Below are 26,669 nucleotides of genomic sequence, written 5' to 3'. Positions count from 1 at the left end.
GGAAAAGGTTTCCGTTTGATATAGTGAGAAAACATTTGATTTTGCATGGTATAGAATCAACATACCGTGTATGGGTTTTACATGGTGAGAACCCATATAAGGATCGAATGGTAGACCGAGATCTTAAGAAGAAAACGATGAGGCTTTGAAGGACTCGAGAATGGGGAATCTTGTTGACGTTGCTTATGGCATACATGAAGGGCTAGCGGTGATTTGAATGGAGGCGATGAAAGTGAGGGTGGAGATTTGGAACCACCATATGTTCTTGAACCAGATTTGGGTAAAAGGTATAATGAATATAAACAAAAGCGGAAGAAAAATTATACCCTTCATGCGAGGCTCCTATAACAACTCTCTCGGCAGTGGTGGACCTACAAAACTTGAAGAAGCAATATAATTGGTCCGGAAACAGTGTGACCGCGCTCTTGTCCATGTTAAGAAAATGGTTGTCGGAAGGAAACACGTTGCCTTTAAAGTATCCTGTAATGAAGGCAATGTTAAAAGATTTGGGAATGAAAGCCAAGTGTATAGATGCATGCGAAAACAACTGTATGTTATATTGGAAGACTGAAGCTGACTTAACGGTATGTCCTCAATGTGAAACACCTAGATACAAAGTGAAGGAGGGGAAAACGGGGAAGAAAGAAACAAAAGAGGCGAGAAAAGTATTGAGACATTTTCCTTTGATTCCAAGACTCAAGAGGTTGTACACAATAGCATGGATAGCGCGTGAAATGACATGGCACGATAGAGCGACACCTTGGAATTATATGCGACACCCAATCGATTCACTTCAGTGGAAGACATGTAAAGATGATTGGCCAGACTTTGCTAAGGAAGGGCGTAATGTTTGGCTTGGGATTGCAACTAATGGATTCAATCCACGTGGAGTTCAATCCACTGGTTACAGTTGTTGGCCTGTTTACATAGTTCCTTATAATCTCCCTCCGTCTTTGTGCATGAAATCTGAGTTCCATATGATGTCATTATTAATACCAGGGCCGAAGGCACCGAGTCAAAACATTGATGTATTTCTTCAACCACTAGTTGATGAGTTACAACAGTTATGGAAAGAAGGGGTGGCAGCTTATAACATGTACAAAAGAGAGCACTTTACTTTGAGGGCTATGTTGATGTGGGGGATTCATGATTTACCTGCGTATGGTAACTTATCAGGCTGTGTAACACATGGTTACAAAGCTTGTCCTATTTGTGGTGATGAAACTCCGTCTATGCATCTTGGGAATGCAAGGAAGATCGTTTATACAAATTACCGGATGTTTCTTAAATCTTATCACCCATTTAGGCAGGGCAAGTACTTAGGACTTAAGACAAAAGAGTTAAACCCCCCTCCACCAAGGTTAAAGGGAGAAGTAATTGAGAAAATGCTAAGTCGTGTCCATTATGTACCTGGTAAAGTATTAAAAGGTGCCAAACGGAGTGTAGATGATGTAGATGTGGTTGCTATTGGAGATGATAAAGATTATAAAGTTACTGAAGCATGGTATAAGAGGTCTATTCTCTTTGAAATGGAATATTGGCCGAAACATAAGATTCGACATGTTATTGATGTGATGCACGATGAGAAGAATGTGGCAGAACACATAATAAATGTGATTCTTGACAAGAAAGAGAAAACAAAGGATACAGTACAGGCGCAAGAGGATTTGAAGAAAATGGGGATTTATAGTGGTCAGTGGATGCAAACAGACCCAATCACAGTGAGATCTGTTAAACCAATGGCCCCATTTGTCTTGAATAAAGATGAGAAACTTGAGTTTTGCACAATTTTGAAGAACTTGAAGCTTCCTTCAGGTTTTTCGTCGAATTTAAAAAATGTTGTCACTTTGAGTCCTCCTGGTTTGCTTACAATGAAATCACACGACTATCACGTGATTATGTGTTACTTGCTTCCAGTTTTGCTTCAACACGCTTTTCCAAAACATCGTGATTTGCGTAGAGCTATTCACCAGATTAGCTTATTCTTTAATCTCCTATGTTCGAAAGTCTTAATCCGAAAGGAAATCCAAGTTGCCAAATACATGGTAGCAGAGGCATTGTGTGTGCTGGAAAAGTATTTTCCAACCGCTTTTTTTGATATCAGCATCCACCTTTTGGTGCATTTGGATGATGAAGGGCTGATTTGTGGACCCGTGTATCCTAGGTGGATGTATCCATTTGAACGGTATGTACAATTTTACCTTTATTTCATATTTAATGGCAATTATCATCGAAACAACTAAGTACAATTTTGGATTTGTTTATTTTAATAGGGCAATGAAGGAGTGTAAAAATATTCTGAGCAATAAACGCTATGTTGAAGGCTCTATTGCAGAGTCCTATATTGTTTCTGAATCTGTTAGGTATGCTATGGAGTACATGCCAAATTCACGGGATGGAAATCACAAAGCTACTCGTGAGGTGTTTCTAGATGAAGATGGAGAGTATTGTGATGAAGGGCCTATACTTGAGGGTAAAACTGTGACCTTAGGCAAGGAACAATGGATACAAATCCATAGATGGGTTCTTTTTCGACTAGACGTCGAAAAGCTTGATGAACATTACAGGTTTGATTTCTTTTTTTGACACATTTGACTTGAAATTACTAGTCTAGAAAGTCGTAATAAATAGTCATGTCAAACTGCATAAACAAATTGCAGTGAGTATCGTGCCTTGCAAGCAAGTGCACGTGGTAAAAGAAAAGGGATAGCAAAGACAGAAGTGGAGATACAAACTGAGTTCATTGTGTGGTTATATGACAAGGTATTGTTTTCTTCTATTCATGTATTTAGTTTACTAGGATATTACAATTTGTACTTTTAACTTTCTAATTGTCGTTTTTTTTTCATTTCACAGTTGTTGGCTGAAAAAGACACAAATTGTGACTTATGGCGATTTGTCCAAGGACCATTGTTCAAAGCTAAAACGTATAAAAAGTATCGTGTTAATGGTTTTGTGTTCTCTACTAGGTCGCATGATGAAACAGTTGCTACACAAGACAGTGGTGTTTGCATGAATGCAATCACTACATTTACGTCAAGTAGGAAGGACAAAAATCCCATTGATGCATCGACTAAGTGGTATGGGGTTATCGAACAGATAATAAAGCTGGACTATACGACCATCCAGCATGTTGTCTTTTACTGCAATTGGGTGAAGGTGGAGGACAAGACCAATGGTTGTAAACTTTGTCCAAATTCTAATTTGGTGATGGTTAATCTCAATAGGCTAAAGAGTGTTGATCAGTATATTGATGAGCCGGCGATTCTTGCTTCCGAGGCTAGTCAAGTATTTACTCAAAGGATTTGAGAAATCCTAATTGGTGGGTAGTGATAAATTCACCTAGGCGATTAAAAAGTCGAGTTGATGAACTAGATGCACCAACCGACTTCCAATCTATTCTTGAGGACCAACCTAATTTGCAGCCTTTGATGCAAAGTCTAACCTGATTGTAATAGTTGCATTATCACATTTTTAAGATTATTAGATATTTTTAAGATTCTTAGTTGCATGCAAACTTCTCATTTTCTACTTTTTCTATTTTGAAGTTTGTTTGTGCAATTAGGTGAGAGTTATGTTTTTTTATTATCAAGAGTGGTCTTTATAAATGTATACTTTTGAACTTTTTCATTTTTTTTTGTGGTATCCTAGTTTTACCTCTCTGTTCTAACAATTTTTTTGTCATATTAGGCTATTTAATAATGTCATCAGGTCAATCACAACATACTGCTTCCCAGCCTTCGAGTTCAGTCCCACATCCATCTCATTATTTAACTTCCGACTCACATACATCTCAAATTGGAAGCTTTACCAACGATTACCAAGTTACCTATATAGAGTTCAATGAGGATGGCGCCATTTGTGGGTCCTAACCATGCCAAATGGAATACCCAGGTTGGAGTTTATGTTCGAGCTCGTATTCCAATTCATTACAAAGATTGGAGAAAAATAGATGGAAGCTTCAAGGATAATGTCTGGAACAAATTAATGGTATGGTTTACATGTACTTTAATTTCAATGATAGCATCCATTATTCTTGATAATTAGTATGTTTTTCCAATCCTATATCTACATGTTGTCCAGCCCTATGTGTGGAAATTTACTTAATATGAAATGAACAAACATCACTTTGTTCATGTAGGAAGAATTTGAGCCTAATGTTCCCCAAGCAACAGCACGCCGAGAAGTTTAAAAGGACTTTTCCCAAAAGTTCAGATCATCAAAGTATGCCTTTCGGAAAGAGATTTTGCGTAAGTGCGGGGCGTGGAAGAAGCTATTGCAAAGATGCCCGGATGGCAAGGATCCAAATCATTGGGCTGCGTTTGTCGAAATGAGAGTACCGCTGAAGTGAGAGCTAGAAACGCAAAGAATCTTTGAGAATGCCAAAAGAACATATATCGACATACTAATGGGGGGGGCATATGCCCATAAATTGGATAAAATGGTAGGTGTCTATTCTTGTACTAACGTTTTCTTATCACCTTATGCTAACAACTATTAAGGATTATTTTTGTAGGATAAAGAAGATCCTAGTAGAAAACATGGACGGGGTAGATAGTTGGAAAAAAGGACATGAGCGTCGTGATGGAACTATATTAGCGAGCGCTCAAACCCATTATGTAAGTTCTAATAACATTGAAGCTTGAACTTACCTGTGTGTTGGTATTGTATATAGGCTATGTTGCATACTTGCATACCATTCTCATAATTTATGCATGTATTACTCATATAGGAACAAGTGGAGGCTTCTACTAAAAGAAGAAAAGAAGCAAGTGCGGGTGGTGAGGGCAGTGTAATGGAAGTAGACTTCGATAATGATGAGTTGTCTGAAGTCTTTGGGCCTGACAAAAGGAGTAGAACACATGGAATCAGCTCCAATAAGTCTAAGAAGCAATTGCAACGTACAGGTATTGACAAGGCATTATTGCAGCAAGCAAGCTCTTCATCCAATTCTGAGTTGAAGGGGGAAATGAATGAGATGAAGTCTTCCTTATCTAATGTCATAGGCGTGTTAAAGGTGAGTTTGTAGTTTGCACTTGTGCTTTATTGCATACAATTTCATTATGTATGACCAATTGTTACTATAAATTGTGTCAGGATGTACTTAAGGTTGTTAAAAACAATGGAACATCAACTACTCAACAACCGTGTGGCCTAACACCAGAAACTGAAGTCGGTTCCAGTTCTGTTCGTCACTCGACTCAACAAAACTTGATGAATATGTTTGCAAATTTGAATCCTCCTTCTGGAACGCTTGGTTCTTCACCAAATGTATCCTTATTAGATAGGGATGGTGTAGTGGTTGCTAAGGGGTATGTCATGACAGAGATAATTTGGAGATTGCAATGGCGTAAAAGTTCTCGCAGTGAAAAAGGTCTACATAGAGGAAGTCTTGGTTGGTGATGCTCTTGTTTACGATGGGCCCCAAGATGGAGTTAGATTTTTGGATGGCTTTAGTCTTTGGAGGTCCTTTAATTTGGCTCGAGTCAAGGATGCAGTTTTTCTTAATAAGTTGTTTGGGATATGCAAACTTTCTGAACTTGGGATTTTTTAGTATGGTTTGGCTTCTTTATGTTTTGAATGCCGTTTGTTTTTTGTTTAATATGGATGTCATAGTGACTTGACAAACTTATGGTCTTTTTTTGGTATGGATGAGTATTAACTTTAATATGTTCGTACTATATCTATTTATTAAATTTGATTGCAGTGTATGTATGCTTGTTTGCTTAGTAGGTTGAAGAAAGCCCTAACCAATTTTTAACTCCGCCTATGCAAATTAATATAATTGGTTTGCATTGCCGGTCCCAAGCCCGGATAAAGGAGGAGGGAGGATGGTGGAGCCTTGGACTATTTTTCCATTGAACGTTGGGATTCTCGAACTAAAGGTGTGTACTAGTCTTTGCTTAACATGTTGTAACTTAGTTTAGTTTCTCTTGTTGGTGTTTCTGTAGCCTGTCGAATAATGTAAAAGCTGCCTGTGCCTAGCTTAGTTAAGACGGTTGTCACTTACACTCTTCTTGTTTCACTGGTATATAGATTGCGTTAGCATTACTTGATTTTGTCGTATCTCTATAGTTGGGTAGTATTATTTCTCGTATCTCTATAGTTTCGCTTATGAATTATTGAGTCATATATTGTCGTTTTCTGAATATCATTTCTTAGATGACGCGCATGCGCATTCACTCACTTTGTTCTTGGATAAATGCTTTCGGTTTCCAACCATGTAAGTGTAGCACCTTCATCTTTTCTGTATATTATTTTTCTTCTTTTCATTTTCACTATTAACTGTTATTATAGAAAAGAATGATATTTGTGTGTGGGAGACTCAATGTTACTTGTGTTTCTATGATGTGCACATAAGCTCTTGTGGAAAAATAATACTTGCAACACCATTACTTGTATAATGTGTCATAAACGTTACCTCTTTCTTATATGCATTGTTGGTTTTAATTAGCTACTTGAGTATAAGCTTTTTTTAGTAATCTATTTATTAGCTATCATTGCTTTCTTGGTTTCAAATATATTGTCATTGTTAGTGAAAGAAATCTGCATAAGTTTTGAATCTGGCTAGTTATCTAGTGGTAGCTTTGGTTGGTACCAATTTTGAATCAATCCTTTAGTGGTATGGTCTCTGACTGCTTCTAACCTTAAATAAGGTATGTCTTTGTTAGTGTGAGTTGCCCCTAAATATTATGCTAAATGTATGCCCTATGGTGTCAAGGTACTTGGTTTAGAGTGTGGGAAGTAATTACTCATGAGCAATCAAGAATACCCTAGGCAGTTTTTCCAGAAATTATTCAAGTGACCCCCTTGTCTCGATTTTCTTCCTTTTATGGGTTTTTATATCAACAAAAAAAAGATAGTTTTATTGATTGTGTTTGTGCGATTGAAGGTCTGATCTATTCTAATCAAATCACAATCTATGGTCAGGTATCAATATATTCCCTTTAGTTTCTTCAAATCCGACGTTCTCTTTTCGTTTGCTAGAAGTAGTGAGCTTTTTTTTTTCATCACCTCATTTCAGCGATTAACTCCTCATTTCAGTGATTAACTCCTCATAAACCCTACAATCTCTAAGGTTAGAATCCAAAAGCTTTAATTATGATTTTTTTCAGTTTTCTTTGTAGATTATTACTTTTGATTACTCTCCTATCAATTTCTGAGGTTCGATTCATCACCAAGCTTGGGATACAATTGATTTGACAGGTTCAATTCAATATACATGTTTTCATTTTCGTTGAAATTCGTCCATCTATTTTCCAAATGGATTGTTGTTATTTCGAATCAAATATATTGATTTTTCTTTTCGAATCACAAATTTACTTGGGATTTTTGAACTTGTATTTGTTGATTGGGTTCTTAGCTTATTTGATATGTTGTTTATTGTATGAATATTGTTCATAATGTATTGTGTCGGTTAAATGAATGAGAGTTTGTTGTTTGAGCGAGATCTTCTAGTAATTTAGACATTGAGTGCTTTATAAGTGTGAACGTAACTCATGTAGTGTGCGGTAATGGCTCAGTTGTGACTGCTTTCGTTGTACACGGACAACTTATGGGTGACTTGACCATTTTAGTATGTTACTAGTTTGGTATTCTGGAATGAATTTAGCAAGCAATGGGATTGTATCATTGTCTATAGACTGTAGTGTCAGTTTCAGGACTATCATTAGGTTGGCGCAGTCGTGTAATCTGGATTAAACTAGTATTTTGTTTGGGCAAGACAATAAGAAATGAACTCTAATGTGATTAATAGTTTAACTCTACTTATAAGAAAGTGCCATTCGTTATAGAGAATGTGCATTTTTGAAGACTTGGGATAATCTCAATAATAAAGTCTGTAAAAAGCTCTTGAGGTTGGTTTTACTCTATCTATCTATTTTACTAGTGTTTCAAAGTGTGTTCATCCGGAGAATGCGAATTTATTTTATCCGATGATTGTTTCTTGCTCGCATTGCTCATTACTTTTCAATGACCCAAGTTGAGTTGTTTCAGCAGCAGTAAATCTGAAGAGTTCTGAATTGTTGGATCACCCAAGCTCGAGGTTAGACGCCATTGTATTCTAAATACTTTTTTTCCTCTCTGCAATCTGCTACTCCGCGTATATATGCATTAAAAGCAGATCTACAATGGTGTCGTCAAAATGCCCTTGTGGAAATGTTTCAAATATTGACCACGGTATCGCGAGAGCCATAAATTAGCTTTAGCTCAAACACAGGTTCCATGCAAGCATCGCAGGGGTTGTAGCCCGGCGGTGGTGGTGGTGTGAAGAAGAGCTGCGAAGCTTTGATGGAAGTCTGTATGGGGCAAGTTTGCATGTGAACAACTGATGTAGCATTCTATGTAGTAGATCTTGACGACACGGGGGTTTTGGCGGCCTTTGTCGAGCATCACTTACGAGGAAGGGGCGGGGTTGGTGGGAGGGCATTTTCATCAAAAAGCTCGTGTTTCTCTAGTGATATGACACAGTTGAGCAAAAGTGAGTATCCCTTGGTACACTACGCACGCATGTTTGGGTTAAGTAGCTGCTTTGCTATCTGTTTACGTAGCACTTACACTGGGTTGTCTAGATGTGATGATTATATTCTAGAGTTGTTCCTGCCACCAGGCACGACGGCCTTAAGCAAACATCTGATATTTCTGGACTCCGTCTTGGTGACAATGAAGGCGAGCAACATTACCGGATGAACCTCCATTGCTATCCGTTCAAGTAAGATATTCCCCTCTACCACCTTCCACCAACCTCCACTGCTAAGTCTTGGTTCGCGACAAAATCTAGGGAGTTTTATGTTGCAACAGGACAATAATTATTAGTTTTGTTTTTTTTGGTTTGCATGGCTTAATTTGGGTCGTGACAATTAGTTGTGTCATTTAATCGATCCTCATTTTCATCTGCAGCTGCCGCTCTTTTCTCTTTCCAATAACAATAATAATAATAACACCGACAAAGAGCGTAAAATGGCTTCCGTGAACAATTGGCTTTTCGAATTGAGTAATCCCGATCTTCGTGAAAATGCTCTTCTTGATTTATCCAAGGTTCTTTATTTAATTTAATTACTTACTTCTTTTTATTTAATTATATATAATATTAATTGATTTCATCCTTTTGTAAAGAGATTTTCCAGGATTTGGCTCCCTTTACCTTATATAATATTAAAGTGCATTACCTTAGACCTTGTAGGCATTTTTGCGAGGGCAAAGAAAGACCATTCTTTGAAACTTATCGGGGGGGGAGTTTCCTCCGATGAATGTTCATGGATGGAAACCGCGTCTGTCGAACCAAATGGCCCCCGCCAGAATGTTCCCCCTGTAGAAACAAATCACCCGGCCGAAATGCTGGGTCCTTAAGTTATGGTAGATCTTCTAACGTAAAGAAAACCATTGGGAGAGACGCTTCGAATCTTACGGATTATTTCAAGCGTATGCAAGGTGAGAGAATCCCGGCTTCTTTACGCAATTCAACTCGGCGGCGAGGGCCATATGACTAATTTTTTGGGAAGATGCAAGGTCAAGAAATGCTTACATTCACTCTGGGGATGTTGTTACTTTTGACACTATGTACGGACCTAACAAGTATCGGGTTCCATACGCCATTCATCGGTATGAACCATCACGGCGGATGGTGTCTTTGTTTGGTTGTGCTCTAATCTTTGACGAAGTCCGAGTCTTCCTTTTGTGGCTCTTCAAGACTTGGCTTGAAGCAATGTCTGGTCATGCTCTGTTTCTCTAACAACAGATCGGAGGATGGCTATCTGAGCAGCGATTGCTCAAGTTTTTCCCGGAACTTCGCCATCGTATTTGTAAATGGCACATTTTAAGGGAAGGTCGGGGAAAGACTTGGTCATGTCGCCATACCCATCCAACTTTCCAAGGGGAACTTTATAAGTGCATCAACTTGACCGAGACGATTGAGGAGTTTGAATCATCTTGGAGTTCTTTAGTCGACAAATATGATCTTAGGAAAAATGATTGGCTTCAGGCCTTGTATAATGCTCGTAGACACTGGGCTCCTGTATATTTCCGTGATACTTTCTTTGCCGCAATCTCCATGAATCAAGGGTATAAAAGTGTTAGTTCATTTTTTGATGGTTACGCTAACCAACAGACCACGCTGCCCGTGTTCTTTCCCACGCTGCCCGTGTTCTTTCGTCAGTATGAAAGAGCTTTAGAAAATTGGTTTGAGAAAGAAATTGAAGCGGATTTCGAGACAATCTGCACCACACCAGTACTGAAGACTCCTTCCCCAATGGAGAAACAAGCCGCAAAACTTGTACCGAGGAAAATATTTGCAAAATTTCAAGATGAATTAGTTGAAACGTTTGTTTATACCGCAAATAAAATTGAGGGGATGGTGCAATTAGCACTTTTCGGTAGCAAAGTTTGAGGATGACGACAAGGCATACATTGTCACCTTAAATGTTCACGAAATGAGAGCAAGTTGCATTTGTCGGGATGTTTGAATTTTCAGGCATTCTCTGTAGGCATATATTGGCGGTTTTCATCAGAACAAATGTACTTACTCTCCCATCTCATTACATCTTGAAGCGTTGGACAAGAAATGCCAAGGCAGTCATCCACCGGATCGGATGAGCGTAATGGGGAGCTCCGTTTCAAGAGTCCATGACCTTGAGATACAACAATCTATGTAGGGAAGCTATTAAGTATGCTGAGGAAGGGGCAATAGCTACGGAGACTTATCACGTGGCAATGAATGCCCTCAGAGAGGGTATAAAGAAGATTGTTGTTGTGAAAAAAAGTGTTGCAAGGATCACGCCTCCTAGCTCTCACAGAGTAAGCAATCACGAAGATGGTAACAAGAAAACCCCTACTTCTACTTCGGATATGACTCCTTTACTGTGGCCTCGGCAAGATGAAATCACACGTAGATTCAATCTTAATGATTCTCGAGCTTCCACACCGCCCGATTCTTGATTTGAATTTGCCTCGCATGGCCCCTGTTTCTCTTCATCGGGATGATGGCCCTTCTGATAATATGGTATGGAAGGGAAATGCTTAACAAGTTCTTCATTCTATCTTTGGGAAGTTAATTTACTGACCCATAGTTGATGGTTTTCTTTCAAGACACGTTGTCGATAAGTTTTGAAGAAGTTGAAATGAATTTGGACACCAAACACGTGGTAACTCTTTGTTTATTTGTTTCTTTCAATTTATGCAGGTCGTTTTGCCTTGCCTCAAATCCATGACTTGGGTCATGGAGAATAAGAACTCACCTCTTGAATCGAGTTGCTGTAATCAATTTGAAGGCACAAATTCTCTACCCTTGACTTCATTTCATTATTGCGTATCGGTATCATGACCATTAACCTATATTTTAATTGCATAGCTATAGTCAGCTTGCTTATCTAGTTCTGCTCATTTTTGTTTCTCATTCCAGCTGCAAGATTATAGCAAGAACCCTTCAGAGAATCGAGAGGTGAAGTTCCGACTTTCAAGACTCCGCATTGGAGCCTATGTTATTACTCTGATTACCTTTGAGGGATGAGTTTCTCGAAAATGCCCGTGTTTTCATATTTGAAACTTAGTGCAAATACATCGATGCATTGATATAGGGTAATTAAATGCGACTTGAAGAATCAGTTTATATGTAAATTAGTTTCACTTTGTTAGATCTAGTAATTTGTGACGTCGCAGAAATTCGGTGTCCATTCATCCGTCTTTTCATTTATATATCGATGAGAACACTTGCGGAAAAAGTTGAATATGATTTATGACGAGGCTGAAAGATGGATAGTGAATCTTGTGCGAAATTCAAAGCTTGACGAAAGATTGATTCCAAGTCGGAACTGTTGTCATGGAACCCAATCATGTGAATGTGTAAGTGTTCAACCGGTGTTCCTCCCGCTAAGCATTCATTTTAGCGTCTTTGCCGGCTAGCCCTTTCCAACTCACTCCCTTTCTTCTCGATCGACTTGCAGGTACGAACATATTATTGAAAACACCAAGGCACTCTCTTTAGCGTGCCCACAAATCGCTTAATCTCATTCTAGAATCTGCTCAAGTACAAATTCTTTGTATAAGGTGTCGTGTTTTATGAAAATTTCTTGAAAGCTCCAAAGAATTGTTGTGAATGATTTTGTTTGTTTTTGTTTACTTTGTTTAGCTATTTAACCTTAAAGAATTGTTGCAAATAGTATGATCATACCTGTAGATACACACTAGTAGTGGTCAGTAATCTTCAGCATATAGCTTTTTTTGGACTCCATGAGCTTCTTTAGTAATAATCAATAGAACTGTTCTCTTACTCTTCCCATGGATTTAATAGAGTCTGTAGGGTTGTATATGAGACGAGAGAACACCTCCTTGCGTCAAATATTTTTCTGGAAGGCACAAAACGGTGTCAAAAGTAAGATCTTTGAAGACTGCTCAAGTGGAACAATTTATTGGAGTTTGAATTGCTCATATTGTTAGGAGTATGAGACCCTGTTGCCACATTTTTTGTGAGTTTGGTTGTTGGACCGGTGAAAATAAATCTTGAACTTTCCGATCTCTTGGAAGGGACAAAACATACTGCTACTTAAGAATTATGCTACCATACTTTGTTTTCTGAATTCCGTAGTTTGAGTATAAGAAGCTACTACTTAAGAATAGGATATAAGTATATATCTATATATACATATTTGTTTTCTACTGCTCGACTCCTTTTATTTATTTCTATTGGTGTATAGGATGAAAGGGACTTTTCTGATGATACCATCCCAAAGTCATCCCCTGATGCTTACAACTACTGAAGGTGCTAGTTTTGTACAAATGATATGAGAGCTTGAGTTTAAGGACAAGTCCCATTGATTTGGAAAACGATTGTATGTATTTCATTAAATTGGCAAGTCCTATTTATGAAAGACGTTTTGGTGATGTTATTTTAATAAAAGATTATGTGATTGGATGTACTTGTAAGATGTCTTGTTTATATTATGGACGATTGTAAAATACCCAATAAGTGGGGGCATCTTTATGCAGGTTAAGTAGTCTCCCAAAAAGGGGGGGGGGGGGTGGTTTTGGGGGATTTTTTTTTTTTTAATATGAAATAGTTTTGTAACGGTTCTTCACCGTTACTAAGCTTTGCAATAAGTAACACAAAAAAGCGTTACTAATTTTATAAAAGCGTTACTAATGTTATAAAAGAGTAACACAAAAAAACGTTACTAATTTTATAAAAGCGTTACTAATGTTAGAAAAGAGTAACATAAAAAAGTGTTACTAACTTTATAAAACCGTTACTAATGTTAGAAAAGAGTAACACAAAAAAGCGTTACTATTTTTATAAAATCGTTATTGATGTTAAAAAAGAGTAACACAAAAAAGCGTTACTAATGTTATAAAACCGTTACTGATGTTAAAAAAGAGTAACACCAAAAAGCGTTACTAATTTTATAAAACCGTTGCTAAAGAGTAATACAATTGAGCAAAGAAAACCGTTAGTAAATATTTTAGTAACGGTTATAAACCGTTATGAATATTAATAACGAATTAGCAACGCCCAAACTGTGACGCATAAAAACCGTTACAAATATTTTTAGTAACGGTTTCTGACTGTTAGGAATGTCCTATTTTGGTATAGTGTCTGTTGACTTTTATGCGTTATTTCTGCCCTCGTTGACTTTGACTTTTCAGCTTTGATTGGGATTTAACAAGGCTTTTTCACCTTGAAACTTAGGCTTTAACTATAGAACTTCTTAGCAACCAACCTTTGCTCCTTTCTCTTGCAAAAATGACATATTTCTTCACATATGTGACTCTAATGCCTGAAACACACAAAAACACGTAAACATTATTAACTCTTATTTATTATAAACATAATTGGTCTAAATGTAATATTATTAAGGGGTTAAAACTACAGTTTTAGGCTCTTATCAATCATGCAGATAACAAATCTAACCCTCAAAGATACATACACACACAAGAGGAACTTGATGTTGTTCGACTTGAAATTCTTAGATTCATCCAGCATACTGGAGTGTTCGAGCCAAGTGTGGTGTCTTAGCTAGGTTTTGACTCATTCCAGATAAGGTTTGGTGTTTGGTCTCACCATTATTTTGATGTTTTAGATGGAACAAGTAAAATGCTTTTTTGACATTATTTTATTGTTTTAGATGGAACAAGTAGATTTGGATAGTTCTTTCATTATTGATACTCGAAAAGGTTCAAAATTCTTTTAGCAATTCAATGTCGCATATTGATGTCTAAATTTATTTATCTTGTTTGTTGCATTATAAATTGTTAATATTAAGCAATGTGTTTATCTAGTGTGGAAGATATGGTGAAAATGGGCAGGCCGGTTGCAAGTTGACTGAATATGATGAAATTCAAAAATTAGGGGCTTTTTTTTTTTTTTTTTTTTTTTTTTTTTTTTAAATGTCTATAAACCACGGTTTTGTAAGAACTGAGGTATAAGGAAATTATATAAACCACGACTTTTATCCAACCATCGTAAATAGCATCACTATTTCCCACGATTAATATCGAATAGAGCAAACTGAAAGACTATTAACCACAGCTCGAAAATCATAATACCACGGTTTTATATCGAACAATGGTAAATAAGAGGTACTTATTACTACGGTTTTGTTAGAAGTATTTGTTACGGTGGCTGTTACCACGGTTTTAAAACAGTGGTTAAAGGCTTTATACCACTGTATATAACAGTGGTATATGAGCTTTTCTGTAATAGTGTAGGCATTATGAATAAAGCACTATTGGGGAAATGCATGACTTTGGAGATATGGTATGGGTGGTGACTCTTTTCGGAAAAACGTCACCGTTGGAAAATATGGTTATGGAGACGTCGATTGGTGGCCCGAAAATGTTACTAGATCCCATGGTTGCAACTTATGGAGAGGTATTATGGCGATTTTTCCAACCTTCAAAATGGGAATTTTTTGTAATTGCCGGTGTTGGAACCAAGATAAGATTTTGGCACGATGTTTGGTGTAGTCAAACTTCTATAGCCATTATGTACCTCTCTATTTACAGATTCGTTTCTAGGAAGCGTGGCTTTATCGCCGACCACCACACTAGAAATGGCAACATTATTGTTTGGGATAGATCTACACTTGTGGAGACAACAAGCTAGATCATGGGAATCTCTGACTATCGACGAATTGCTAAAAGCTCTTCCAAGACGTCAATTAGCTTGAAATGAGGGCTCTTGGGTTTGGAGGTGGGACAACAAAGGAACCTTCACAATGAAAAGTTTCTACAATCACCTTGAAGGACTGGAAAGGAATACAATCCATACTAATTTACGACCTTTTCAGCACATATTGGTATGGGCAATTCCTAGTCCCTCCAAGGTAAAATTCTTCTTTTGGTGCCTCTTATCTTGCATGATAGAATCCAAACTCGCTACAACTGATTGCGTCCTCGGTAACAATAGTGTCGAATCCATTGTTCACTTTTTCCTTCATTATGGTGTTGCTACACAATTATAGACGGATATGGTGGGGGCGTTTTGTGACATCCCATCAGGACTTTCAGTCTTCACTTCAATGGACCATTTTCATGGCCTTCCACTCGGTGTGGCAATGTTGGAATGAAGCTATGGAAGGTCCTTCCCTATGCTGTTATTTGATTTATATGGAATGCGCGTAATAGTCTGATTTTCAATGGCAAGCAGTACCACCGAAGCAAAGCGGTTATCAACATTAAGGCTATTGTGTGGTATTGGTTTGGTGGTCTAACCATAAATGGAGGATACCAATTTCAGCAGATTATTACACAATGGAACTCCCTGTTCAGGTTCTAAGTCCAACCAGGCTTATATAATGGGTGGTGTTACAAGATCACATTTACAGTTATACATGTGATATTTACAGTTTCTTAATAATAAAATTTCAATTATCAAAAAAAAAAAAAAAACCCCTAAATTCAAACATTTTCACATGAAAACAAAATAAACCCTTGAAAATTTATCATTTCAAATAAAACATCAAATTTTAACATGACTAGGGTAAACATTGTTCTATAATCAATTCAATAAACGAAAATATAAATATGAATAGCCATTTATGAAAAAAATACTTACTTGAGCGTATCTCCAGGTAAATCACTTCAGCTACCCCGACTATACAAGAATTGCATCACTAACAACATACCAACAACGTCAATCACTGTGGTACGAACACATTTTACAACAAAAGTGTTAATTTGTGTTCTAGTTTGAATAATTGGGATCTAGGGTTAGAATTTGGGGTTCTCCATCGGGCTACGGTTTCTGGGGTCAAGAGGGAAAAAAACTATATTGGAATATAATTGGCGCGTCAACTTGGTTTTGTTTACCATCTAGTTGCATGAATTAGGGGTGACTTCGGATAGGATAAAGGGCTTTCGGAAAAATTTCAAAAAAATTTCGGATGGTAATATCCTTTCCAAATCCGATCCAATTATTTTTTGGATGACAATTTTTTTTCCGAATTCGGAAAGTTCCGAAAATCGGAAAATCTTTAAAAATTTTGGAATCCGCAAAATACAGAAGTAAATCGGAAATTTGAATTATATAATCGGATTCTCTTTTAGGATAACCATTTTTTATCCAGTTAATACATTCATTTAGCAATCATTTTGAAATGTATTAATTCAGTAAACAAATTAGACCATTTAACACGTTCATTCAACAAGTTTTTTCTTCATGGCATGTTAATGCATTAATTCAGTAAATAGGAAGATGGGAGAAATTGAGACATGTACTAGAATGACACTATTGATTTTTTGAAATTGTGAGAGAGACAATGTTCTATTTCTCTAGGGTTTTTATTTGGTTTGTAAACTATCTGCAGTTTTAATTTAGTAACTATATGAAATAGACTGCTATATGTTAAAAATTCGAAAATTAATCGGAAATCGGATTGGATCGGACTTTGAAAACACATCCAATTCCGATCCAACTATTTTTCGAAAAAATCGAATATCAAAATTTCGGATATCGGAACACAAATATCATAGCCAGATTCGGAAAAATATTGGATCGGAATTCGGAAAAATTGGGTTTTCGGAAAAAATAGACACCCCTAGCATGAATGCATGATACACACATGTTGTATACTTACTACACTTAACCAACGGGGATATTACACATGTGAAAATGTACATTGCCACAGACGAAAAGAATCTGACATGTCAATTTCAGGTGCCAGAATTTCACTGAACAAATAGAGCGCAGGTATTTGCGTTTTACAAGTACAGGGTCTAAAGTGCTTGAAACAAACACTTGAGGGTTTTTTGGTAACCAACACTTGAGGGTTCAATTGAATAATTTCAAACAAGTTGACGGGTGAAATCTGCCTTTTTCCATAATAAAATGACTGAATAAATCAATAATTGGAATGTAACTTCATATTTCTAGGCAGTTAGTTTGTTTTTATTTAGAAAGAACAGGAGTAATAAACAGTATTACGAAATTTTGATCAGTGAATAGTTTAAATTAAACTTAAGGACAGATGCATGCTGATCACCTGTTTTAACAATCATGACAAAGAACGCACAAATACCACCCCTAATCCCTCCCCAAAATGTACAAAAAGAAAGCCACTCCCCTTTTGTCCTTTATTTTTTTGTCACTACCACAAAGCACAAATGAACCGCGTCATTTTTTTTTTTTTTTTTTAGATAAGCTGGGGTTAAGGCAGACCTCTACCTGTATATAACCAAAGTTTGAATTTTACATCCACTCTAAGAGTATGATCATTAGAGGGCGTAACATTACAAAGTTGTATACCTACTAATCCCCTATTACATACTATATTGTATCCTCATTAGGAAACCCCTCAATAAGGAACAACCATTAGAGAACCAAATTAATACAGCCCAACATAGCCATAGCCCAGCATAGCCATAGCCCAACATAGCCAGGCTCCAAGTCTGTGCACAATACATTAGCTAGTACTATCAACCCACCATGTAAGCCTTATAAAGAGCCTGGAACCAAGCCCAAACATTCCAACCCGCCTGAAAAGTGGATCTGGTTCGAACCAACCCGACACTCTCCATCTCTACCCGTCTTCTACCAGCCACCATCAGCTAGACATCAGCCCAATCCCAACACAACTAGCAATCAAACATCCCCTTCCAGTCTTTCGCCTTATCTCCATATAGAACCCCGGTGTCACCAAAGCTTCCAAAAAAACCAGCTGCCAAGAAACAGACTTCGGACCCAATCTATCAACAACCCGCTCATAGTGGTTGTACAAGGCCTTCCCTTGCCATCACTAGCCTCCAGAGATCCCCTCCAGCCACCGCTAGGTTCAAGTTCCAATCTTTAGCCAACGAAATGTACCGAATGTCGTCCCAAGATCACCCACAAGAACCAAACCACTACACAGCGAAATCTCCAGAGATCCCCTCCAGCCACCGCTAGGTTTAAGTTCCAATCTTTAGCCAACAAAACATACTGAATGTCGTCCCAAGATCACCCACAAGAACCAAACCGCTACACAGCGAAATCTCCAGAGCACACACTCTTTTCACAACCACTCAACTTCTATTGAACAGATTCACCAAATTCACTTCCTCAAGCCACAAGATAACATGAAAACTAAAGTTTCACCTTACAATCCACAAAGAGATGAGGTAATCTCATGAAAGAGAGGAGACAGCCGTCCAAAATGGCACAGGGTGGTGACATCAACCCGAAAAGGCTATTGTAGAGGTGAGAGAGATGGGTTTATTACGCTAAACCCTAGGAGAGAGAGAAAGCAGCCATTAGAGAAAGCAGCCATTAGAGCGCAATATTTAATGTATCATATTAGCCAAAGTATATGTGATATCAAAATACACATATATGTGATATCATCCGCTCATGTTCATCGTTGCAAGAGAATTGTTCATAAGTTCCAATGCAGAAGGTCCTCGAATGAGTAATAACTTTGTCAACAACATCTTTGCTACCGAGGCATGGTTCTAGTATCTTTCTCACAGCATCTATGTTCTGTCCAACTTATGTAACCACTCTTTAATACAGGGACGGAGCTAGGAATCTGACCTAGGAGGGGAGAGTGTATATACACAATCAAAATACAAGACGGCCGGACAAAGCCAGAAATCTGACCTAGGGGGGAGTGCTTATACTATTTCAGAAAATGAAATAGCATGAAGCGTGTTTACCACTTTGACCATGTAATTAACAAGGGATAACAAAACGTATTAGTAGATGAAGTAAAACATTCAAATTATGAACATACCCCATGGATCTCGAAAAGGAACAACAATCAAAGGCGGACTAGGAGAAAGCAAAGGCTTGGCCACTTTAAGCTCCCCACGTCCTTATATAGACTGTTTTAAGAGGTCTATTCCATATATTACGTGCACTCTCAGCTCTTTCGTCTCCAAAAAACTAAGCCAAATCGTTGAATTGGCATATCCGATCGGATGGTTTGTAAGTAAGTATAACAACTATGGTCATCACCACATCAAGGCCTCGAAACAAAATTACCACATCCCCCGTGATGGGCCAATTAGGATATCCCCACCCCCACTAGATGGGAAAATTAGGGTCTCCTCCCAGGTACAAAAAAAAAAATCCTAATTGGCTCATCTAGGGGGAGGGGGATATGGTAATACTAGTTAACCCAAATTCACCACTTATATTTTTTCATTCTTCTACTACAAATTCACTCACGCTACACTATAGTCTAACATATAAATTATACATTGTATATATAAATTAACCATAAAAGGACTTATACACTGTCTATAGTAATGGACAGTAAGTAAACAACACCACAATTGGAATGACAGTTTCTGCATACATATATTTGTCATCAAAAAGTATCATTGCAAAATCAAAGCGGATATACAATTAATCATGATCACTTGTATCCACATACCATATTTACAAACAAAAAGAAGCTATTGGTTTGTTAGCCTATATCCTCCTATACAAAAAGATCGAACAAGGAGCTCAAGTAGCCAAGTCAGGCATTTGAAGTCACTCTCGCCGAGTTTTCTTCAAGACATCAAAAGCATCTATGATAGAATCTTTATCAAATTGTCTAGCAATATCTTTCGCAATAAACACAATCAAATAATTTGCTAGATAATCATCTTTCATCATATTACGTAGCCTGGTCTTTACAATCCTCATCGCTGAAAATGCACGTTCCGATGTAGCAGTTGAAATAAGTAAAGTCAACACAAGACGAATCAGAATCAGTCTATCTATAAAATGTTAAATTTTTTACTTTCCTGTTTCTATCAAAACTTAACACAACTTGGAAACGGGTGACAAATTTTGAAACTCAAAGTGTATAAGAATGTCAATCTCGTAGTTTTGCAACTGGTATCTCAAATGAAAATTTTCTTGCTCGGTGAAATCCATCGGATAATAATTATTTGCAAGCTCGCAAATATCATTAATTTTGAATAATCTATAATTGTTCCTGGGATCTAAAGCCGAGCTAAGAACAAGCAATCTCATTACATCCTCCTTAAATCTGTTATTTAATTCTTGCAGCTGTGAATCAATTGTACCCATGAAAATTTCAACTAAAAAATGATGCCCATTGGTAAGGGAATCTTGAGTAGATTAATGATAAAACACTTGGGGTTTGATATGACGCTCCTACACCTATTATAAGAAGACTATGTTGTGGCTTCACGTTAAAAAAACATAGTCAAAAATTTTGAGGGGACTGTAGTAAAATATTTAAACTTATTTTGAGGGGGGCGAATCTCTACGTATTCAAAAAAATTCATACTGATATAATACATAGAACATAATAGTTCTTCAAAACCTTTGGGCGACTGCCCCTTTACCCCAAAATACTTATATTCTAGAAATAACTAATCCGTAGTAATGGAGAATTTTCAGTTGGTTCGTTTGTCCTTACACTGTACGAGCCATGTGCTTCCCGTTTTCAACCCACTGGTCCACAACAGCAACGATCCTGCAAATAAAAGAATGAGTAATATTATATCAAATCTTTAATGAAAAAAACTCAACCATGCACATTGGTAAAACTGTAAGGGTGCTGTATTGGGCTCCACTAAAATTAGATTGGGCAGTCTCCAGCCCAAACCCAAACAACAAAGCCCAGTACACCCCACCACCAAATCAAAAACCGGGAAAACCTATTCGTTCAGTCATCGCTCTCGCGGAAAACCCTTGGACAAATTATCGCGAAACCCTAACAAAAAAAATCCAAAATCAATCGAATTGAAGGAATCCAATCCATACACAAAGCATTGTGAGTTGCTGGACCTGTTGGGTTCTCAAGTTCTTCAACTTCTCTGTCTTCAATCAGCTTCAAGTAAGTTAATTTATGATTAAATGTAGAAAATTGTTTTGTAATTCGATAATAATTACATCAGTAATTCGATAATTGTTTTGGTGTCTTTGTAATTTATGATCATTTGAGGTTTGAGGTGGACATGAATATGAGATGATCAGAAGATAGTATTAAGTTAAGGAAGAAAATAGAAAATAGTTATCAAGTTAGATAGTCCAGCCAAGGTGGTTTAACAGCGAACAAGTTACAAGATTAAACTCTCTGTAGGAGAGTCTCTAATGATGTTACTCTGTTTATTATGCATAAATTACAGTAAGTCTGAAAATGGTAACTGTGAATTTGCGATGGATAGGCTTCTCTTTTGAATTAGGACTTGAATAACAGATTCTTACCTCTTATTTTTCATTATATTCTTTGAATTAGATGTATTTTTCTTAATCATTTTTAAATAAGGTTAGCAAGTTGACTAGATTATCTAATCATTGTTGGTATGTCTATATGCTCCAAGTTCTACTCTAATGGATATTTATGGTTCTCTCTTGTCTCGCAGAGTATCATCTTAAAACCACCTCCTGGATCGTCAAATATATCTGGTACAAGCTCATTGAAGGAGGAACAAATTCAAAGTTATTCAGGGTTTTTTTCGTCAAATAAACATTTGATGGCTTTTAGTATGATTTTTTTGTATCTCATATAAGCTTTTGTTGTTGGTTTAAGAATTTATTGTCCTATCCTGAAAAAGTATTGTTTCACATTAGACGTTCTGCATCTCTTCTATGTTACTTTCTAAAATTGATACTTTACAAGTTGATGTTACGTAAGCTCAACGACAAACATGTTAAAAGGGAATCTTCGGTGCATCAAATGCTAGCCTCATGCCGCGATTATCATAGTCGATCCTACATTAAGTTTATAACTCCCAATATATTTGTCATACTACGTCCTGAGCTGATGTTTTGGCAATTATTAGTACATATGTGCATCTCTAGTGGTTTGAATTTTTAAACCATTGCTTGACATTTTCTACTGTAACTATCTAAATCATGCCATTCACCAACTTTGACCTAATTAAAACAACAATTATTGATCCTGTGTTTCCATTTGTAATATATCTAAAAGACTAAAACACTCTGAATTTTTTTCCTTGAATCTGGATACACATGGTTATTTTCCCTTCTGTTTTGGCAAATGAAGTGGGCTCTTAATTGGAACATTTGATATTAGAATCCTCTTTTCTTCTATGGTTCTAAATTACCGAATCTGCAAACCAGATGTCATAACGTATAATGCTCTTATTAATTGTTTCTGTAAATACGAACAGATGCCGCGGGCCTTCTTTTATCTCCGTGAAATGAAGGAAAATGGGTTGAAACCCAATGTTGTAACATATAGTACTTTTGTTGATGCATTTAGAGTAGAAAAATCTTGATTAACTTGAGTTGTTAGTCTTTTGTTCTTTTATACTTTTTCATTTGTCCCCAAGACTATAACTTTTATTCAATATTGTTATTGAAACTATTGTTTTATTATTATTACCCTTTGCAGGTTGTACATTCTCTACTGGCACACACCAGCTTAATTGAGTGTGTTGGACTTTCTCAAAGACTTTCACAAAGGTACTTTAGATATGAGATTATGTGCTTTTCGATACCACGACTACTATCTATACTTAGTCTCTGGAGAAAAATATGCAATGTTCCTTTTAGTTTATAGTGAATATCTTACTATAAGAAGGGGTGAGTTCTCACTTCTCTCCATGGTCTACGGACCATATGCTAGAAGGTTTGGAGTTGATTGATCGATCTTTGAGTTCCTATTATGAACTAGTGGTACGAAGATTAAGCATTTAATCGTACTGACCTTAGGCAATTTCCGAAGGGAACACAGGCACTACTATATATTCAAATATTTGCTTCTCTCTTAGAACCTTCAAGAAGCTAGGAGGCCTTATTACACTCAAAGAACAGTAAAGAAAGGAAGCCATGGAAGCTAGAAGATGATAGTTTATAGGAGAAAGTAAATAGAATGAGTTGTTATGTTGTTGAGTGAAAATTCGTGTCCTTCTCAGTTTTCAACTTGGAGAACCTAAATGGTGAAGAAAGAGCAAAAACCATGGAGACCATGAAAGATGATTTAAACCCTAATCTTTTGTGCATATGATCTACTAACTATAAAGAACATCTCTACAAAAATTTAACTCATTTGATATCCTCTAACTTAGATAAATTTGTTTTCCACTTTTGAATATATATATATAAAGGTCCAGAAATGTCTAGTTTTTGCAATCATCTTTTGCCAGTATTAAAAATTGTCAAACGAGTTGAATTTTTATAGAGATATTATTTATAGTTAGTAGATTATATGCACAAAAGATTGGGGTTTAAATCATTTTGTAGGTGAAGTTGTGGGTGTTTTAGATTTGGTACTTATTTAAGGTCCTTTTAGGAGCCGGGCAGATATATATATATATTATTATTATTTTTATTTTATTTTATTTTTTGTAGAATCTATTTTTCCAGACACCCTGCTACCTGATTTAAGATTTCTCAAATTAAAAAATCAATTAGTCAAGCAACATACTTAAACAACATATTTCAAAATTTGATATATACATTGATAATTGCCAATTTACAATGTTTTCAAGCTTATGATTGCCAACAACTAGGCTTTCAAAGTATACAAGGAAGAATAAAAACATAATGAAAAAACAATTTGAAATTTGAAATTCCTATCTTCATCACCTTTGCGCATTTTGTTCTTTCATGTGAATCGCATAGCCTTTCATGACGGTAAACAACCTTGAGAGTTTTCTAGGAGCTAGCCCACGTCGAGACAAACAACACAGGAAGAGCATTATCAATCCAACACTACTCAACACAAAGAAGTGAGTTCACAAGAGTTGACTTCATTCAATTCGGTTCGTTCGAATGAAATTGGAAGCTATTGTACAAGACTACTTATAGCCAGATCAATAAATAATATAACACTTGTGCACATAAGGAGTACGTAAATAAAGTAGTTAAGTTATAGTAGACAACCTTGCCAAGATCCAACTCCTGGTAAAGCTAGCCCAACATGAGCAGAACCTGCAAGTATCTCTTAGTTGTTGATGTACCTTTACATAAGATAACCATACTCTTATAGGTGTCTTTTCTAAGTCAAGTACCACATGCAACAACTATGAAGTTTGTACCCAAATTCTCATATCACAACCACGTGCAAAGCTTCTTAATAGATATGCATAGTCTAAACTCATGTCCACTTAGCAACCAGGTCACCACGCACATAAATAAAAGGTCTAAACGAAATAATTAATTATTAAACACAAACAATTGCTCACCACATAAATAAAAGGTCTAAACGAAACAATTAATTATTAAACACAAACAATCCTAGCTCTTTGAATACAACAAAGTATAAAGAGGCATGCAGGGAGAAAATAGAACTTAAAGAAACACCAAGAAAGTCGACAAAACAACTTTCCAAGCAAGTTATAAGCAGATCAATAGGTGCTTAAGCATAGTGTGTGGGAAGACTATCAATGCAAGACTGAGAAACCCTCAAGCAATTGCAAATAAAACACAATGAAAATTGTCTAGCAAATTACCAATAAGATCATATTGTGTGGAGAATGTGAAGGTTGGAACAGGTGCATCAAATTAAAGTGACCCATTTAAAGCTAAAAAACAAATAAGTATATATCCTCAAATAGAATAGCATAGAAATCAACAAGTTTGAATATAGACTTCTACCCTAAAAAAGTTTGAATATAGACACTAAAATTACAAAACTAAATCAGATAATTAAAGAAAAAAGAGAATCTCACTAGATTTCGAGCCTTCGATCAATTCGCTATATTTGTGCATGCACATAGGTGAAACAAATAGCTTCAGATGTAGCGTCTCTTTCTAGCTGCATAATCATTTAGCTAATTAATTAAAGGTGCATCTTAAATGTGCATCATCTTGCAAATACTCAAAGTAACTCATGTAGGAGAGTAAGAGAGTTCATGAGAATAGTAACAAAAGAACCAAGACACAAACATACTGATAATCTACACAGACGAATGTTATCAAAAGAATCCCACTCTTACAACATAATTGCTAGCAAACAAGAATGAATGTAAGTTCCACTAATCAAGTAGAGGCATATGCTACGAGATCCTTATCCCAAATAAACATCAGCGACATGTAAAGATTGTTTACTATTTTTTTTTCCACCGTCAAATAGCTAAAACTAACTAGTGGTTTTATTTCTAACTGAAGCTAGAAACCTAAAATTCCACAAGGCAATGAATTTTGAAGTAGCCATATGGCGAGCATTTTATCATAATTGAGAAATAAGGTGTCTGAATGAATGTCATTACCCATGCAATGAATTTTGTAGGTGATAAGCACTCCAAAAGTGTAGTTTAAACCCCTTAATAACATTCTATTTAGGCCAATTATGTTTATAATAAATGAGAGTTAGTACTGTTTACGTGTTTTTGTGCATTTCAGGATTTGAAGTTGATTAGGTGACTAAAGACACCACTTTTTCATGGAAAATGAGTCAAGATGATTGTTGAGGAAGTTCTATATTTAAAATCCAAGAATCATGAAGAAAAACCTTTTTCAAGCCCAATCAAAGCTGGGAAGTCAAAGTCAATCCGGGTAGAAAAAAGACGAAAAGCCATCAAAACTTCAGATGGGTGTATCTTTGGACTCGGGCATCGGAATTGGGCCTACTTTATGTCAAAACGACTGGCTCAGAATCAGATTTCCAATGAATATGGCTTTGTCCTAATCAAAGCTGTAAAAGTTAATGAAAAAGGTACTGAAGTAATTTCTAGCAGCTATGGCCTCTTTAGACTTAACCTAATGGACTTTAGGCTCACATTAGAGACCCAAAGTTCCCTTTTTTACCCATGCATGAAAATATAACCCTAACCCTCTTCTATATAAAGACGGTTAAGGCTAAACTTAAGCTTTCCTCTTCTATCTTTCAAACCCCTTAGTCTTTCATTAGTTTTTGTTTAGTTTAGGGTTAGAATTAATTTATTCTTATAGCCTCCATTAAACTGTTCTTCAATAAAAGCTTTTAGTTACTTTCAATTCTTGTTTTTATCATTATATCTCTATTTAATTATTTAGTTAATATGAGTCAGATGACACAAGGCTAAACCTCCATTAGAGGGGGTTTATAAAGCCACGTGGGGATGATTGGTAGTTAGAATATTTATTGTCTCTTAACTAGGACTTCAAGTTTATCGTTGTGAGTTTCTAGAGATAGAACTCATAATGGTGAACTAGAGTTTAGAGCCACCATCAAAGAGATTTGTGGGGGAGCTGAACTCTTATGCAAGTGAAACCTTAATCCGAGACGACTTGGTATTCACTAGGGATCAAACAAGCGATTCGATAACTAACTAATAGTCAATCGAATCGTGTG

The 26,669-nt window shown here is 36.5% G+C and overlaps 1 protein-coding gene and 1 pseudogene across 1 annotated transcript; both read left to right on the top strand.

Moving 5' to 3' along the window:
- Positions 1-217: 217 nt before the first annotated feature.
- On the top strand, positions 218-3,309 carry LOC147514366 (uncharacterized). Its single transcript, XM_086592567.1, has 5 exons — positions 218-287; positions 364-2,185; positions 2,274-2,567; positions 2,661-2,763; positions 2,857-3,309. Exons 1-5 carry the CDS (start codon positions 218-220, stop codon positions 3,307-3,309), a joined length of 2,742 nt encoding a protein of 913 aa, XP_086448693.1.
- A 5,945-nt stretch (positions 3,310-9,254) lies between these two features.
- On the top strand, positions 9,255-11,503 carry LOC147514365 (protein FAR1-RELATED SEQUENCE 3 pseudogene; annotated as a pseudogene).
- The last annotated feature ends 15,166 nt before the right edge of the window (positions 11,504-26,669 follow it).

Source organism: Coptis chinensis, chromosome 2 (assembly GCF_015680905.1).
Source record: "Coptis chinensis isolate HL-2020 chromosome 2, ASM1568090v1, whole genome shotgun sequence".
In the NCBI taxonomy this organism is placed as follows: domain Eukaryota; kingdom Viridiplantae; phylum Streptophyta; class Magnoliopsida; order Ranunculales; family Ranunculaceae; genus Coptis; species Coptis chinensis.
Note: the sequence above shows the minus strand (reverse complement) of the source record. Positions and strands in the feature narration are given on the sequence as shown.

Coding starts and splice junctions, on each gene's coding strand:
- LOC147514366 (XM_086592567.1), top strand. CDS start 218: ATGGAGGCGATGAAAGTGAGGGTGGAGATTTGGAACCACCATATGTTC. Junction 2,186..2,273: donor TGGATGTATCCATTTGAACG/GTATGTACAATT, acceptor TTATTTTAATAG/GGCAATGAAGGAGTGTAAAA. Junction 2,568..2,660: donor AAGCTTGATGAACATTACAG/GTTTGATTTCTT, acceptor AACAAATTGCAG/TGAGTATCGTGCCTTGCAAG.